The sequence below is a fragment of the Syngnathus scovelli genome, chromosome 9, assembly GCF_024217435.2.
Source record: "Syngnathus scovelli strain Florida chromosome 9, RoL_Ssco_1.2, whole genome shotgun sequence".
Taxonomy (NCBI): domain Eukaryota; kingdom Metazoa; phylum Chordata; class Actinopteri; order Syngnathiformes; family Syngnathidae; genus Syngnathus; species Syngnathus scovelli.
The window spans coordinates 4,107,289-4,121,747 of NC_090855.1; the positions used below are offsets into that span (position 1 = coordinate 4,107,289).

General features: G+C 39.0%; 1 protein-coding gene and 1 non-coding gene across 3 annotated transcripts in view; one reads left to right on the plus strand and one right to left on the minus strand.

The window, feature by feature from the left end:
* creb5b (cAMP responsive element binding protein 5b) overlaps positions 1-14,459 on the plus strand; it is a 37,176-nt gene that overhangs the window by 1,722 nt on the left and 20,995 nt on the right. Inside the window, exons 1-5 of one of the 2 annotated variants that reach the window (XM_049731279.2) lie at positions 1,304-1,657; positions 7,282-7,352; positions 7,525-7,618; positions 8,579-8,700; positions 9,739-9,890. In XM_049731279.2, the coding sequence (XP_049587236.1) occupies positions 7,299-7,352; positions 7,525-7,618; positions 8,579-8,700; positions 9,739-9,890 (422 nt within the window). In that variant the 5' untranslated portion in view covers positions 1,304-1,657; positions 7,282-7,298. Of the gene's footprint in view, positions 1-1,303; positions 1,658-7,281; positions 7,353-7,524; positions 7,619-8,578; positions 8,701-9,738; positions 9,891-14,459 lie in introns of those variants that run through there. The other variant, XM_049731280.1, reaches the window with a different exon arrangement.
* trnak-uuu (transfer RNA lysine (anticodon UUU)) lies at positions 5,273-5,345 on the minus strand. The gene has a single exon. It is a non-coding gene; the product is annotated as a tRNA-Lys (tRNA).

The following is a 14,459-nucleotide window of genomic DNA, read 5'->3' on the forward strand; positions in this document are numbered from 1 at the left end:
TAAACATCTCTCAACGTGCGAGGAGTCATTAATCCCAGGAGCCGGGCTGTGGCTTCACTAGCGGTGTCTGTGGCCCCCCCAGAAATCACAGCCAGTTGGCACCAGCGGGTCAAACAGAGCAACCAAATAAATGGCTTGTTCTCAGAAGTCCTTTAAATCTCTTCTTATATGCGGAAAAAGGCGCACATTAAAACAGGGGAGGGGAACAACTGTCGCTGCCAGGTGGTGTGATGTGAAAGACGTGATGGAAAATAGCTGCAGGATTATTATTATTTTGTAGAGATGGGTGAGTTTTTTGCTCGTATCGGTATCGGGCTGGTCTTTTTTTTAAGGTATCGGGTACTCATGGAAGGTGCCGATTCCACAGCCACTGATACTCGAGAAAGAAAAACCATCTCGATGACAATTACTCCTAAATGGAATATTTGAATTAAAACTGAAGTTCAGAGCATTAACATTACGTAAGATTAGTAAAAATAATTTTATTGAGTTAAAAAGATGAATTAATTTCCTTTGTAAGTGATGAAGAAAATTTATAGAATAATATAATTTATATATTTTTTATATTATAATAATTTATAGAATAATACAGAATAATTTATTTATTGATTATCAACTCATTGCCTAAAATTATAAAATATAAATGATAAAACTCAGAACTAAAACTTTCCCCTCATCATGCGTGGATTCTGTCATGTTTAAAACAAATCTGTTAAGATGTCAAAATTGGTACGTGTCTCCCAAGTCCTCATTTTCACCTTGGGAAAAACTTAATTTGTCCCATATTTTTTCCATCAACACATGGAATCTACACATGAATAATCGGAGCCACAAGGAGGAGGAATCCAGGAAAGCTGTGATTTGGGGATCGCTGCCTAATCAAGAGCACTTCGACAATGATTGAAAGTGGACTGGCTTTTTGCCAGCAACCGTACCAATTTCCATACTTCAGTCTTGCAAGATTTGCTAAGGTCTCTACTTGCTCATACACAATAGTACTTCAGAATTTACACTGTGCAGGCCTTTTGCTTTTTGTACCCTTGAGAATTGGCTTCAACAGACTGGGAGCAAACGTGGAGCTTTTTTGGCAGTGGTACAAAGACTTGGAACCCAATAATTAGCCCTATTGGGTGCATTAGCGGAGATTGTACCTTGAGACACATAAATGCACTCTTATTACAGGCCATAAAAAACTTTTGGATGGGTCGTAGTTTAAAACCATAAAGACTTGAGGACAGCTTGGGGTAGTATGAGACATGAGTTTGCAATATGAGTTGCTTTTGCTTTAAATTGACAGTATGTTGTTTTTATTCGTTATAAAGGACGTAATGGATGTTTAGTCCAGGTCCAGTGCCACTATTTGCAGTCTACTTAATTGGCCGTGGCCGGAGCTCCAGTTTTGGACCACACCCCACACCCGGCCCCCATGCATGCAGTACACCGCCCCTGGTCCATCCTCCTGGTGTGTGCACTTGCAAACTCCGCCCATCCTCGCACCGCCTCCAAGCGGACCGCAATGATTTAGAACTTCAGGAATCCCACGTGACGTCACCCCCGGGGTGACGTTATGCTTCTCTAAATAGATCGTATTGTAATCTTTTCTCAGTCCAACGTGGTTTCTTCTGAGTGGCCGCTTCGCGTTTTCTACACTTGTTTGGTAAGTTGGAAAAAAAAAGACTCGTAGTGGGACGCACGCTGCAGTTTATTTTGACACCATCATTGCTACTTTTGAATGCAACAGCTTGTTTTGTCGTGACACGATTGTTTATGATTTCTTTCGTTGATGCACGTTGCTTGTGATTAAGTGTCACGATGCTGGCGCCGTGACATGTCACTTGGGTGTTCACCGTTAAGTTTGAAGTCCACACAATTTATCGATGGAATATCTCAAGATAGATTATTGCAAAGCATGTTTATCTTTATATTGGATCCATCGGGCTGGGATAGTTTTCGCTTGTCCCATCTCGGGATAGGGAACCAGCCTCGAGCCGGTGTGCGGTGCGCGCGCTGCAGCCCACCACAGCAAAGCGACCACATAATCTCTAGTCGATGTTCTCCTCTAAAAAAAAAAAAAAAAAAAAGACTTCCTCGTTGTTGCAATCAATTCATCCACACCATGACGTCATTTTGCAGATAAGTCGATATTTGATGCTGACGAGGCTTACTTGTGCTGACGCGGTTTAAAAAAAAAAAACACGCAAGTTACACGCTCCAATTATTTGATTGCTCTCCACTGTCATTATGTTTATGTGACACGCTATCAATAACTACTTGTGTCCAAATGCATGCTGATAAATGATTATGTAGGCTTGCACCATTAGCCAGTGTGTCGCCTTTAATTATTTATAGTAATCAAACGCCCCATATAAAAGCTTTAAGCTTGATGATTCTATTATTTATTCAGTACATTTAAGGCTACAGTGTATGGATGACATTGCATACATGCATAGTCCTATAAAATCAGATCAAACTTAATGGAGAGGCTTTAACTGACATAACATCAATGCTTTTCATAAGAGTAATGTTCTTTTATTGTTTATGGGCAAACTCTACCTGAAATGGGGTTTCTGTTTTTAATCCATCAATGTAAACATAACGTGAGTGGCAACAAGGGGATGGCTATTTTTTTTTTTTTAAAAGGTGTAAGATGTTGCTGGAGGGTGTAATTGAATCAGTGACATTTTCGAAACTTGATAGTATCGACTCTTTTTGTTGTATTTAAGCATCTGTAGGTTACTGTAATACATTATGTATAATTAGTTATGTCATTTGTAATGTTATTACTGCCTCTTAATTGTAATGAATTGCTCAACTTGGTTTTATTCACCCCCCTCAAAAAACAGGTATGAAATTATTTTTTAATAAATTGACAAATGTGCGACAATAATGACAAACAACATATTATAACCTGACCTTAGTTAGCCTCTTTAAAAAAAATCATAGCCACAGATTAATTTAGAATAAGAAACTTTATATTCAAAATAGAGCCGGAAATTAATTCAGATGAAATAAAACACTAATAAAAAATAATTGTATCGTTAAATTACGGGACACTATATGTGCTAATGTAAATGTAAACTATGTAATGTGCATGTAAACAAGATCTGAGGCGTAACTCTGTGTAAGAAGGCGGGACTTAAACACAAACGCAAGTTGCTGCAAATGGAAGAATGCACGCCAATGTTGTTTTCCAAATCCGGGGCAGATAAGACCATTTTTGCTTTTTGTAATTTTGTTAACTTCCCTTCAACACTTTACCTCATCCTTGTCTCCACATTTGGAAATGTCACTTATGTGGTTAATGCGGACCTAATTCTTCCCATATTCCAAATCAACTTGTTGATTATCCAGCTGCATGTGAAACACAACCTGGATTTCCATTTCTTTCGTAATGGTTGCTACATCTGGTCAAGGTGAAACAATCCTCTCCTAATTTTGGCTTAAATTTATAAAATCAGTCACGGTTCAGTCAACAATTTCCCTCAGTCATTCATAAACAAACATCCCTTAAAAGCAATATTTTCCAACTATTTTAGGGAAAAAAAAAAATTCCTTGGCACAGCATCACACAAAAATGTCTCACCAAGTGCATCGAGCGGTTAATTATGACATCGAGTGGAAGAGCATTTAATTGGTCTACCTGTCACTAGAAGTTTCTGGCATGGCAAAATGAACACAGATGTCATTTTGCAAACCACTTGAGTGAAATTAGATAATTTCCCACGGCACATCTGATAATCGGTCACGGTGCTGCGATTAAGAAACGCCGCTTTAAAATGGATTGAGTGAGCTTGCATACATTGTGGTCCATGTCCCCCGCCCCCCCCGCCTGAGGGACTGTGGTGATCCCACCTTGAACCTGTACTGTCAAAGGCCCAGGCTGTGGAGGTTTGAATTGCTGTGCATGTTTTCGCTTGCTTTAACCCCGTACGCCTTTTCGCCCCCCCGCCCCCCCTCGCCCGCCACTCATTCCCTTGATGTGCTGTTGAAATTCAAATATGCACTCAACCTGGAGAATTCATTCCCTTACTTCTTCTTGAAATTGAACTCCACACCCTTAATCCTTCCCCAGCGCACACATCGGGTTATAGTTAATGTAAAGCGTAACCAAATTTCCTTTGCCGAAGTTAAACATCTATATCAAATTAGAGCCAAGTGGCCTTTCCAAGAAAAGGATATTTAAGTACTGATTATGAGAAGTGTGAAAGTGATTGGGTCATTTACAGAATTAATCATTCCGCCTTTTTCCCCCCACCTCATATGGTTTGAATTTGGATCTATTTGAAATGCAGAATGATGTATTTTTCACCCAGGACGATATTTTTGACACAGAACAAGCGACAATGGAAAGCCGCATGAAAGTCGCCATTTTTCATCCAGTGTGGCTTCATATTTTGTTTGTTGTGTCAAAGTGGACCAGCTGAGTTTTCAGGGGCCCACGGCGACCCGGTGACAGCAAGCGAGAACTGGGCCTCGTTGGTCTCTGACAGCGAGACCCTGTCCAGACCTTATTCGTGAAGCCCGGCTTGTTGGCAAAACAGCGCTGCTTAGCATAACACAATATTTGAGTGTTTTGACTGTGCTTGAGGAAATAAGTCTGTAGCCATGAAAAAGACACATTTAAGTAGTTTACATTTGGGTGCCCAGTTAAACTTACCCAAAGGTAAAAATAATCATAAACATGTTAAGTGGAATAAATGACAAATTTAGTAAGGAGGAATTATTTTATAGCATCCCATATGTTTCAATAGCCTCTTGTATGAAATAAAATGACCACATCAGAGCTGTAACAGAAAACACAGCATTTGGGTTTTACACGGAACTCAGCGACTGTCGTGCGTTTTTAGATAGATTTTTAGACACAACATTCCCCGGTCAGATAATTAGATGCGCCTTATTATTAGATTACACATTACAGCCTGCATCTGGCGAAGGGTAACTTCAAAAATGCAGCGATGTCTTGTTAGGACTGTTATAAGAATGGTGGTGTGCAGGTCAACAGATAAATAAGAGACCGAAAAATTCTCCCATAAAAAGTTGATAATCATTAATTATATGAGAAATGTGGGAAAAAAATGGGAAATACAAAAGTCAGTTGTGTGGTATAAGGATATTTCAAGAGGAGCCAGTGCCCCTGCGTGGCCCCCCTCTAGCTCCGCCAGTGCTTCTTATATGTATTGTATAATACGGTATTGCTGATATTTTGAATTTGAAGAGCAATATATAAGCATGGACCACAAGTTTCTGAAAAACTATTGCTTAGAAAATTCTTCGCCTGAACAGGGACTTGAACCCTGGACCCTCAGATTAAAAGTCTGATGCTCTACCGACTGAGCTATCCAGGCTCTTATGGATGATTATGGTGTTAAAAAATCTATTCTCACTACTGCACTTCATCTTCCAAATGTCCTTGACTTCCATGTAGCGCTCATCTCGCCAACAAGGTTGAGCGTTAGATTGGTTAATCAAACGCTGGACTTTGCAACCGAGACAGGTAGTCAATCCCTGTTTGTAGTTTTGCATTTGCAACACTGAGTCAAGGTTGTATTTTCCTAAACGCACTCCGGGCTCTGAGCCTTTAAACCGCCGCATATTCGGCCTTGGATCGATCTTGAGTAGCCGTTAAAATGTTTTGATGTGTTTTCCCCCCCCCCCCCCCCCTCTGATGCGCAACCATGAATGCATTTTTAGATGAATTCCGAATGTCTCGTTTGTGCCGTTGCCATGTCTACATTCCGATAACTATAAGTGAAAAGAGGGATGAGCCAGTTACAGATTTTGCAGACCTATAATTTTTTTTGGTGGGTTGTTTTTTGTTTATTATTTTCTTTAAATGGAATATATGACACATGTTCTTTTTAAAAAAATATCCTGCATTTGTTTGTATATTAGCGTGGCATGAAACTTGGCCATCCATGACTTCAGTCAGATTTTACAGTTTGCAGCACCTGGCAAAAACAAATAAATCTCCATTTTTTTTGCTTTCTTTATTTTATCATCTTGAATTCCAAACAGGATATGACAGGGTCGGAGTGAGTAATGTTCCCTTGAGCGAGGTATTAAACCCTCCCAATTCTTCCTCAGGTGCTTCAGTGTGCCTCTAAATTGTGTGGTTGCTCTGCTCAATAAATGTAATGCTTCAATATAGTTGCGGCTCCAAGGTTGAGCACACTCTGTCCCAGAAAGTTGGTCAACCTCCAGTTTGTTTGGATTTCAAAACAATTTTTCCCCACAGGAAATATTGCCAAAAAAACTAATTAATGCCAGACGCCAATGTGAAAAATAACCCAATTAACATGCAATGCTTTAAGTCAAATTTTAACGTCTGTCATAAAAGTGTTAAAAGAAGTTTGGAGTATTATGAGCAACCTTTCCATATTTGAACGATTAAAAAAAGCCCAAATATATTAAATGAGGATTTTAAAAAATCAAGTAAATCTCGTGTTAAGACTACCTTTGTAACCTTAAATTATATAATACTGAAATTTTGATAACAAGTGACGAAGCCATGAGGCAGCTTGCCAGTTGTTGACTAAACGTTAGCAGCTAACGTTAGCATAAAGCCCACTGCCAGAATTTCTGGCTGGCTGTAAGATGTAATGTTTTTGTTTTTTTCAATCCTTGCTCGAAAATATTAACCTTAAATGTCAAATCATACAATACTAAAATTTTGATAAGTGCCAAAGCCAAAAGTTACTGACTAAACATTAGCAGCTAACATTAGCATCAAGGCCATTGCCTGAATTATGGAACAAGTTTGCATTTTATGTTTTCTCATGCTGTACTGCTCTGCCACATCACATCTTTCTTGTCATAAGACCCGATTGAAAAAATCTGACACTCAAATGACTCCTTTATGATGAAACTCAAAGTTAGAATCCCTCAAACCTTAAACGACATTTGAGCGTCTTAACCAATTTGTCTCATTTTTCCCTAATTGCAAAATTACAGAAACAATTGAGGTGAAAACAATTTTCCCCTAACCAGCAGATGTGGTCTGCCCCCGAAATTCTGTACGAGCTTTGTTTGTCAGGTGTCCCAAGAGGAGATTTGGCTAAATCCATCGTTTTCAGCCCTTGAAAACCGCAACCCATTACTTTCACATAATTTAAAGTGAAACGTGAGCAGACATCGTTTATTACCAAAATTACCTTGCAGCTGCTACAGGTGCAATATAATTTTATGCCACAAAATGACTATATTTTTCCCAGTAGGATACTTCTGTGAAAACCTGCGTGACTTCCTCTCTTTATTTTCCTCTTTTTGTCCCTTTTTTTTTAGTTTTATGAGAAGTTGTGATGAACTCAGACCCGGAAAGGCCGTATGTTTGCAACGCTCCTGGCTGTTCTCAGGTTAGTGTGTCAAGTGTGTGTTCATGTGTGTAATATGACGAGGACGCAGAGGTCGAATGAGGAGGAGGTTACCGTCTTGCATATCAAGGAGGGACTCGAACGGCCGTAAAAAGATCTCAGAATCTTTGAAATGCATTTGATTCATCTTTGTATTGATGCATGTTGTGTCCAGCGCTTCCCCACTGAAGACCATCTGATGATACATCGACACAAACATGAGATGACCCTTAAGTTTCCTTCCATAAAGAATGACAACTTGTTATCAGGTGAGTTACGACTGTAATCTTCACCACGCGCCTTGTTTACAGTCTTGTGACGCGCACGCGGCTAGCCCAAGAGATGCTAACGTCTGACTGGGACAATTTTGTTTTTTGAATGTCTATGCACTCAGTTGATCTTCTGGAAAGGTTTCTAAGAAATAGATGACATGCTAATTTAAGTTATGTCAAGGAAATTCTAAATGTTTGTTTTATTATGCAATATTTTATTATATTTATTTATATTCATTTACTTATATTTCATTTTTATTTATCTATATTTATATTTTTAGTTTTATTTATTTATTTATTTATTTATTTATTTATTATTTTTTTTCTATTTTATATTTTTATTTTATTTGAAATGAATATATTGCTTTTAAAATCATTTCACCACATCTTATCATCACCTCCACTCTCGTTTTTCTTTCAAGCACTATTAGCCTCCAAGAAAAAAAAATGTGGTGAGCAAAATAACTCATTTAGGGTTCATAGGTCAGCATGCAAGTCAGAGTGAAACAAGCCTTGGTCTCCTGAAAGTAGATAAACAGACTGTGAGCTATGCTTTTAGCCTTTGAAACAACCCTGATCCTAAAATCACCCTCAACTGTCTGAAACCTGATCTGCGCGAACCCCCCACAAAGCCAAGTTGACTAGCACAGCTTTTTGAGCGCGCTCAACAAATGAGACCCCCGCATGGTGGCTGAGATCTGTACTTTATCAGCCCATGCTGTCCAGGAGAAGCGGCTCCACTTCCTCATCAAATTGTCACGTTTTCCTAAAAATAATAGCAAGCACATTATAGTAATGCGCTTTTTTGTTTTTCAAGCAGTTACTCGAATGGAGCAAACCAACGTCACCCCGCAACCAAAGTAAATAGCGAAACCATTTGATGGAATTAAATGTTCAACAAAAGTTTCTTACAAACAAAGTCCAAAAAATAACCACATGATCATACTTGATCTACAGACCAGACGCCAACGCCAACACGCTTCCTGAAGAACTGCGAGGAGGTGGGACTGTTCAGCGAGCTCGACTGCTCCATCGAGCAAGAGTTCTGCAAGGCCCAGGAAGAAGAAGACTCCAAACAGGTACGACGGAAATGGAAGCCTGGGGTTAAAACAGGTGAACCTGAAGCCGCATGCTCTCTGACAGGGGTCAGGTCAGGTGCTGAGGACTTCCTATCTCATCAATCATATCACTTTTCCACCGCAAGCAGATGTAGGTTAGAGAAGAACAACGTCTTTCCACTTTTCTTGTTACAAATGGATTAACTTCTTTTTTACCACACACCCTGATTTTTTTTTGGAGTGTATTTAAAAAAAAAAAAGTCCATAAGTATTCACAGCCTTTGCCCTGAATCTCTAAATTGAGCTCACGTGCTTCCTGTTTCCACCCATCATCATCAAAATGTTTCTACAGCTGAATTGGAGTTCTTCTGAGGCAAATTTGATTGGAGATGATTTGGAAAAGGAGCACACCTGTCTATACAAGGTCCTACAGTTGACAGCGAAGGGATCTACAGTTTCTTCTTTAGCTAAAGGATTTTTTCTCTCCTGGGCACTGGCGGCGCTATGGGGTGGCCAAAATGTGCTTGGACCTCCCCCAGGTGTCTTTTGTGCTATGTCTTGTTGACATTGACAGACCTGGCTAGCAGGTGGAGATTTGTCATCCAGCCCAGGTGAGGAGATGAGAGATTGAGTTCTTCACCGGTAACATCAAATAAAACGTCAACTTGTGAGCGAGTCCTCCATCTTGGAAAGTTTCCAAGCGTCCTTTGGACAGTTCCAATAAACAGCACGCTTTGTAGATGAAGACGATGATGCAGTGCTACTTGTCAAATCGTCACAAGACACATTTCTTATCTAATCTGGAAAAATGTGTGGTGCAAGTTCTACCTAAGGATATTGTCCAAGTAGATCTTGTCTGTGCCCGGGTCAGCCACGTCTAGCCTCCCCAATTTGGATGCTTTATGACGGGAGTTTGTGCCAAGTCAGCAGGGGGGGGGGGGGGGGGCGAGCCCCAGCAAGGAAAATATACACAATTCAACAAATGATAGAAAGAATGTGACATGAAAAATGTCTGATTTCAAATACAGATTTACATAACCCAGTTTTGGGGATTTTCAGAACATCTCTCTACACGGCCAAGGGGGCCAACACCAGCAGGCCCACTCGAGAATGGGCAACCACGACACCAGCATCGTGATCCAGCAAGCGCTACCCTCTCCTCAGTCCAGCTCCGTCATCACTCAGGCTCCATCCACCAACAGACAGATTGGGTGAGTCGGAAAGTAATCAACCTCACGTTTAATTAGGAACGTTGCAAAGGAAATTGTAAAAACATAAACAAGCGGTGCAACTATTGGCGGGTATCTCGACAGGCTCGACCTGTCTTCTTTGTTTTGATGCCGATTGTCAAACGCTGGTCGCTGAGGTAATGGCAGTGTTTTGTTACTTTTGGTTTTTGCTCTTCATTCCGTATTGTCCCTAAGCAGAAAATACCAAAGATGATGTCACTGTTGAAGTCTTCAGTAGTGTCCGCTTTAACAGTGGTTTAATATTACATGTTCTAAGATTGCGGGAGAATGACAGCTCTCGTGGCGTGGTTGTCTGGGAGTTTTGGGCTACCGTGCCATAGGTGTGAAATGATACCTGGAATGTGGAATGAAGTATAGGGGAACCTCAAAGGCGGAACACATTCCGTTCCTGAGTGTTGGTGTCATTCCAATTCACTTCATATTGTCAGACAATTGTAAAAAAAAAAAATTAACAAGTGATGATGGATACTTTTTCTTTCTCCTTTGAGGCTTTTTGAACTAAGGTCTTTTATTTTATTTTATTTTATTTTATTTTATTTTATTTTATTTTATTTTATTTTATTTTATTTTATTTTATTTTGAAACTCTCTGACACTACTTCAATTTATTTGATTTATTTTATTTTTTCATTTTATTTTTTATTATTTTGTTATTATTATATTTTTTATTTTGAAACTCTCTGACACTACTACAATTTATTTGATTTATTTTATTTTTTCATTTTATTTTTTATTATTTTATTATTATCATATTTTTTATTTTGAAACTCTCTGACACTACTACAATTTATCTGATTTATCTAATTTTTCATCTCATTTTTTATTATTTTATTATTATTATATTTTTTATTTTGAAACTCTCTGACACTACTACAATTTATTTGATTTATTTAATTTTTTCATTTTAGTTTTTATATTTATTATTTTATCATTATTATTTTTTCTTTAATGCTCTCTGACATTACTACAATTACATTTTATCCTGGATGACACATCATCATCAAGTCACAATTTTCCCACATTTTTCAGAGATTTAAATTTTATTTGCTCCCTAACTGAGAAAATTTCACCACATACAAAAATCTGCAAGGTTCACCTTCACTTACCAAATACGGTTCCTTGCCCGATAAAAACATAAAGCAACTTATATAGTGACAGTGACGACTTTCAGCTGCATGATGTTTGATACTTATGAATTTAAGACCTCCGCGGAAGTCATTCCTGCGAAGGTTGCTCTCCTCTTTATCTAACGATTACACTCCCCGGCTATCCCTCGACCCCAACCACCTTCAGACTTGTGCCAATTCTGTGTTACTTTAAACCAGGCCTTGTGGAAAGCCAGACATTGAGATGTCTCAGTGTTAGGCCCATGCTGCGTCGAGGTTATCCTGAGTAGATTTACAGCTCGAGAAGCTTGTGAATATTGGATGGGAGGCCCATCACTATAAGCCTGACTGACATGCCGTCGGGCTCTTTGTCAAGGACGGGACAGGGGGATGGAATTTCATCCGCTTTGGAGGTGCAGCGGCAATCACAGTCGGTAACCTAGACGTTGCGGGATCTGCTTCACCTGAGTTTACCTGTCATTAAAAACTCACGGAAGATTTTTTACCTCTTTACTGCTCACAATTGTGATTTTTTTTTTTTTTTTTCGGACTGGGATTTTCCTGAATATTGTTTTTTTTTACTCACGTTGGCTCAAATTCTTAGTTGGACCCATGCGTTGGTAATTACTGTTGGCAAATATCAGATTTTCCCCATCTATGATGTTTTTATAGTTCATCCTCTGAGGTTCTATGATGAAAAAAAAAACTATTTAAAATACCTTTACATAGAATAACGACTTTTCCTTATTTAGGATTGATAGGTTTTCAAGCAAACGTCGAAGGCCTATAAACTTTTATTCTTTGTGGCTCAGCAGAGGTTATATTGCTAAAAAAAAAAAATCTGTCCTAGTCATCATCATTTAACTTCCTTGAATTGTTCTTGAGCTTTGTTGAACACACAACGCGAGCATCCAATGAATTAGGATAACAAGTCATTTTCATTGCTCCACAATGTTTACTAAAGAGCTTTGAGGCTTGGAATCAATTAGGATTGGCTTTCCTCAAGTCCATTTACTTTCGACTTGAGCTGGGCCTGCAGCTGTGAAACCTGAGGACTTCTTTTTGCTCTCCCTCCTATTTCCTCGCCTTTCTCTTTTTTCCCCATGTCCCTAAAAACGGTCTTCGGGGAGTCACACTGACACAAACCAGTGTTAAAAAAAAAACGGGAATAAGAACGCCACGACTTTCATTATCATACAAAGACAATTTAAATGCTTTTCAGTTGTAAACATTTGCGACTGAGTTATGTCAAAGTTAAATATGTCCGACGTTACTAGTCAAGCGTGAGATACAACATTCGGTGCAGACCTCCATTTTTTTTTTTTTTAACTCATAACAGGGGATGTGCTCGGAGATGGGTGTAGGCACAAGACCTTTCGAATGACTTTATTCCGCTTTGGCTCCCGAGAGGGTCTTAGTCCAGTTGTTTCCATTACGTAGCACAATTAGCTTTAATGCAACTGAGTGAATTGAGCGGCCATTTATTTGTTCTATTTGTAAAGGAGCTGTGTTTCCCCGAACGGTTGATGTCATCCAAATGTGTTGTTTTAGACAACAGTCAAAAGTTGAGCATAAGTTTTGTTGTTTGTGTGGTTTTGGGGCTATGACCCTTTTAATTATAATCATAAAAAGTAATGATAATAATTGAAGCAAATTTATGATTATAATTTGCTAAATCGATCTTTTTGAATTTTGGTCAATTTTGTGGGATTTCATTTTGATTATTCATGTCTTGAAGCAATTATAGAGGAAGTCGAGTCGAAAATGTTCTTGCAATATGTTCGATAGGCTTCCGTTAGTCTAAATATGATATTTTGATTAATATTCTATTTGTGGATTAATTAACAAATAGAGCAGAAAAAGCCACATCTCGGAGTGCAATAATTGGCTGCAACCAGCAGAGGCGCTGTTAGTTCAGTCTCAGTTAAGGAAGAAGAAGAAGATGTTTATTGATTTTTATTCTAATTGATGAAGGAGAACACTACATTGAAAAAGGAGGTCAAAACATTCAGTGATTTTGTCATAAAAAATCATATTTAAAAAATAAATATTGATTAATCGATTCATTATCCACATAGTCGATCAAGGCAATATTTTGTCCATTCCTAATTACAATTGAGCCATTAACTTATTTTATAATAATTTTACAATGGGGATACTGTGTGCAACCTCGATTATTGCATCATAGGAAGTCATTTTGTTTTCATTTTGCATTTAATGCACAATCATTTTCACACCAGCTATTTGCGGTCCTTTAAAGGAAGTCAAAATAATTCAAAGCATGTGTAAGGGATAACATTTGCGGTGGCTTTGTCGGATATCATCTTAAACGCCAGCGATTTTAGGATGTCGTCTAAGATCCGGATGATTATTTTTCTTTTAAATGGTCACTTTTACATTGACACTTTTCCCCGGAACAATTGAAGTCAGTGTGTGTCGCAGCTGTATAGCTTTAATATGAATTTTGAATGTAATCCACATTAAATATACATTTCCCATGTCTCGAATAAAACAAGCGCGCCCACAATAAATAATGTGGCGTCGAGTTTCTTAAATACAGCTCGACTTTATTTAATCTTAATATTTCACCGTAGTCGTAATTTTAAAGTTGAAAGTCTCTTCGCCAGACAAACGCTCAAGGCTTTTTGTGTTCTCTAGATAAACCTTGACCTCACGGAGTTGACAATTTAAACAAAACATATTTTATGAGTGTTTATGATTTGTTTAAGGAGATAAGAGAAGAGGTCTTTTCCTGAGTGCAGGAGACCTCTAGAAAATCGCCCGAGGAGTCCTCCTGTCCCGACTTGACAAACCTGAGCAAAAAAAAAAAAAAAACTCAAGCGTGCACCCTACATTTAAAAGTCAAGCGATGTTGCGCAATTGATTATAAAATAAAAAAGGCAGAAAAAGAAAAGGGGTGAAACATCCGATGTACATCTGAGCCGAATTAAGATGAGCTCATTGTGTAGTGCAGTGCGTTTAATAGTGCGTTTGTAGAGGAACGCCCAGGCTCTGTTCCCTCTCATTCCAGCGGGGCTGTGTCATCCCTGCCCCGGGGCCACCACACATGCAGCCTCCTGCACAAGCAGCTCACACTCAAGGGGGGGGCGGGGGATCACTGCATGGCCAAGTGTGGAAAAGAGGGGATCAGAGGTAGACAGAGGAGAGGAAGAGCGGGATCAGAGGTGGATGGCGGAGAGGAAGACGGGACAGGAGGTAGATGGAGGAGAGGAAATGAAGGATTCAGACAGGAGAGGCATCAGATGGCCGAGTGGAGGAGCGGAGATTTGGAAAGGAAAAGAAAGATCATGTTGGAACTGCGCAGAGGACAAATGCGATTAGAGGAATTCAAGATCGGGAACGACGATCAAAAGAAAAGTGATGATGTAAAAATGAGACAATAGGATTGGGGAGGAGAAGGTGGG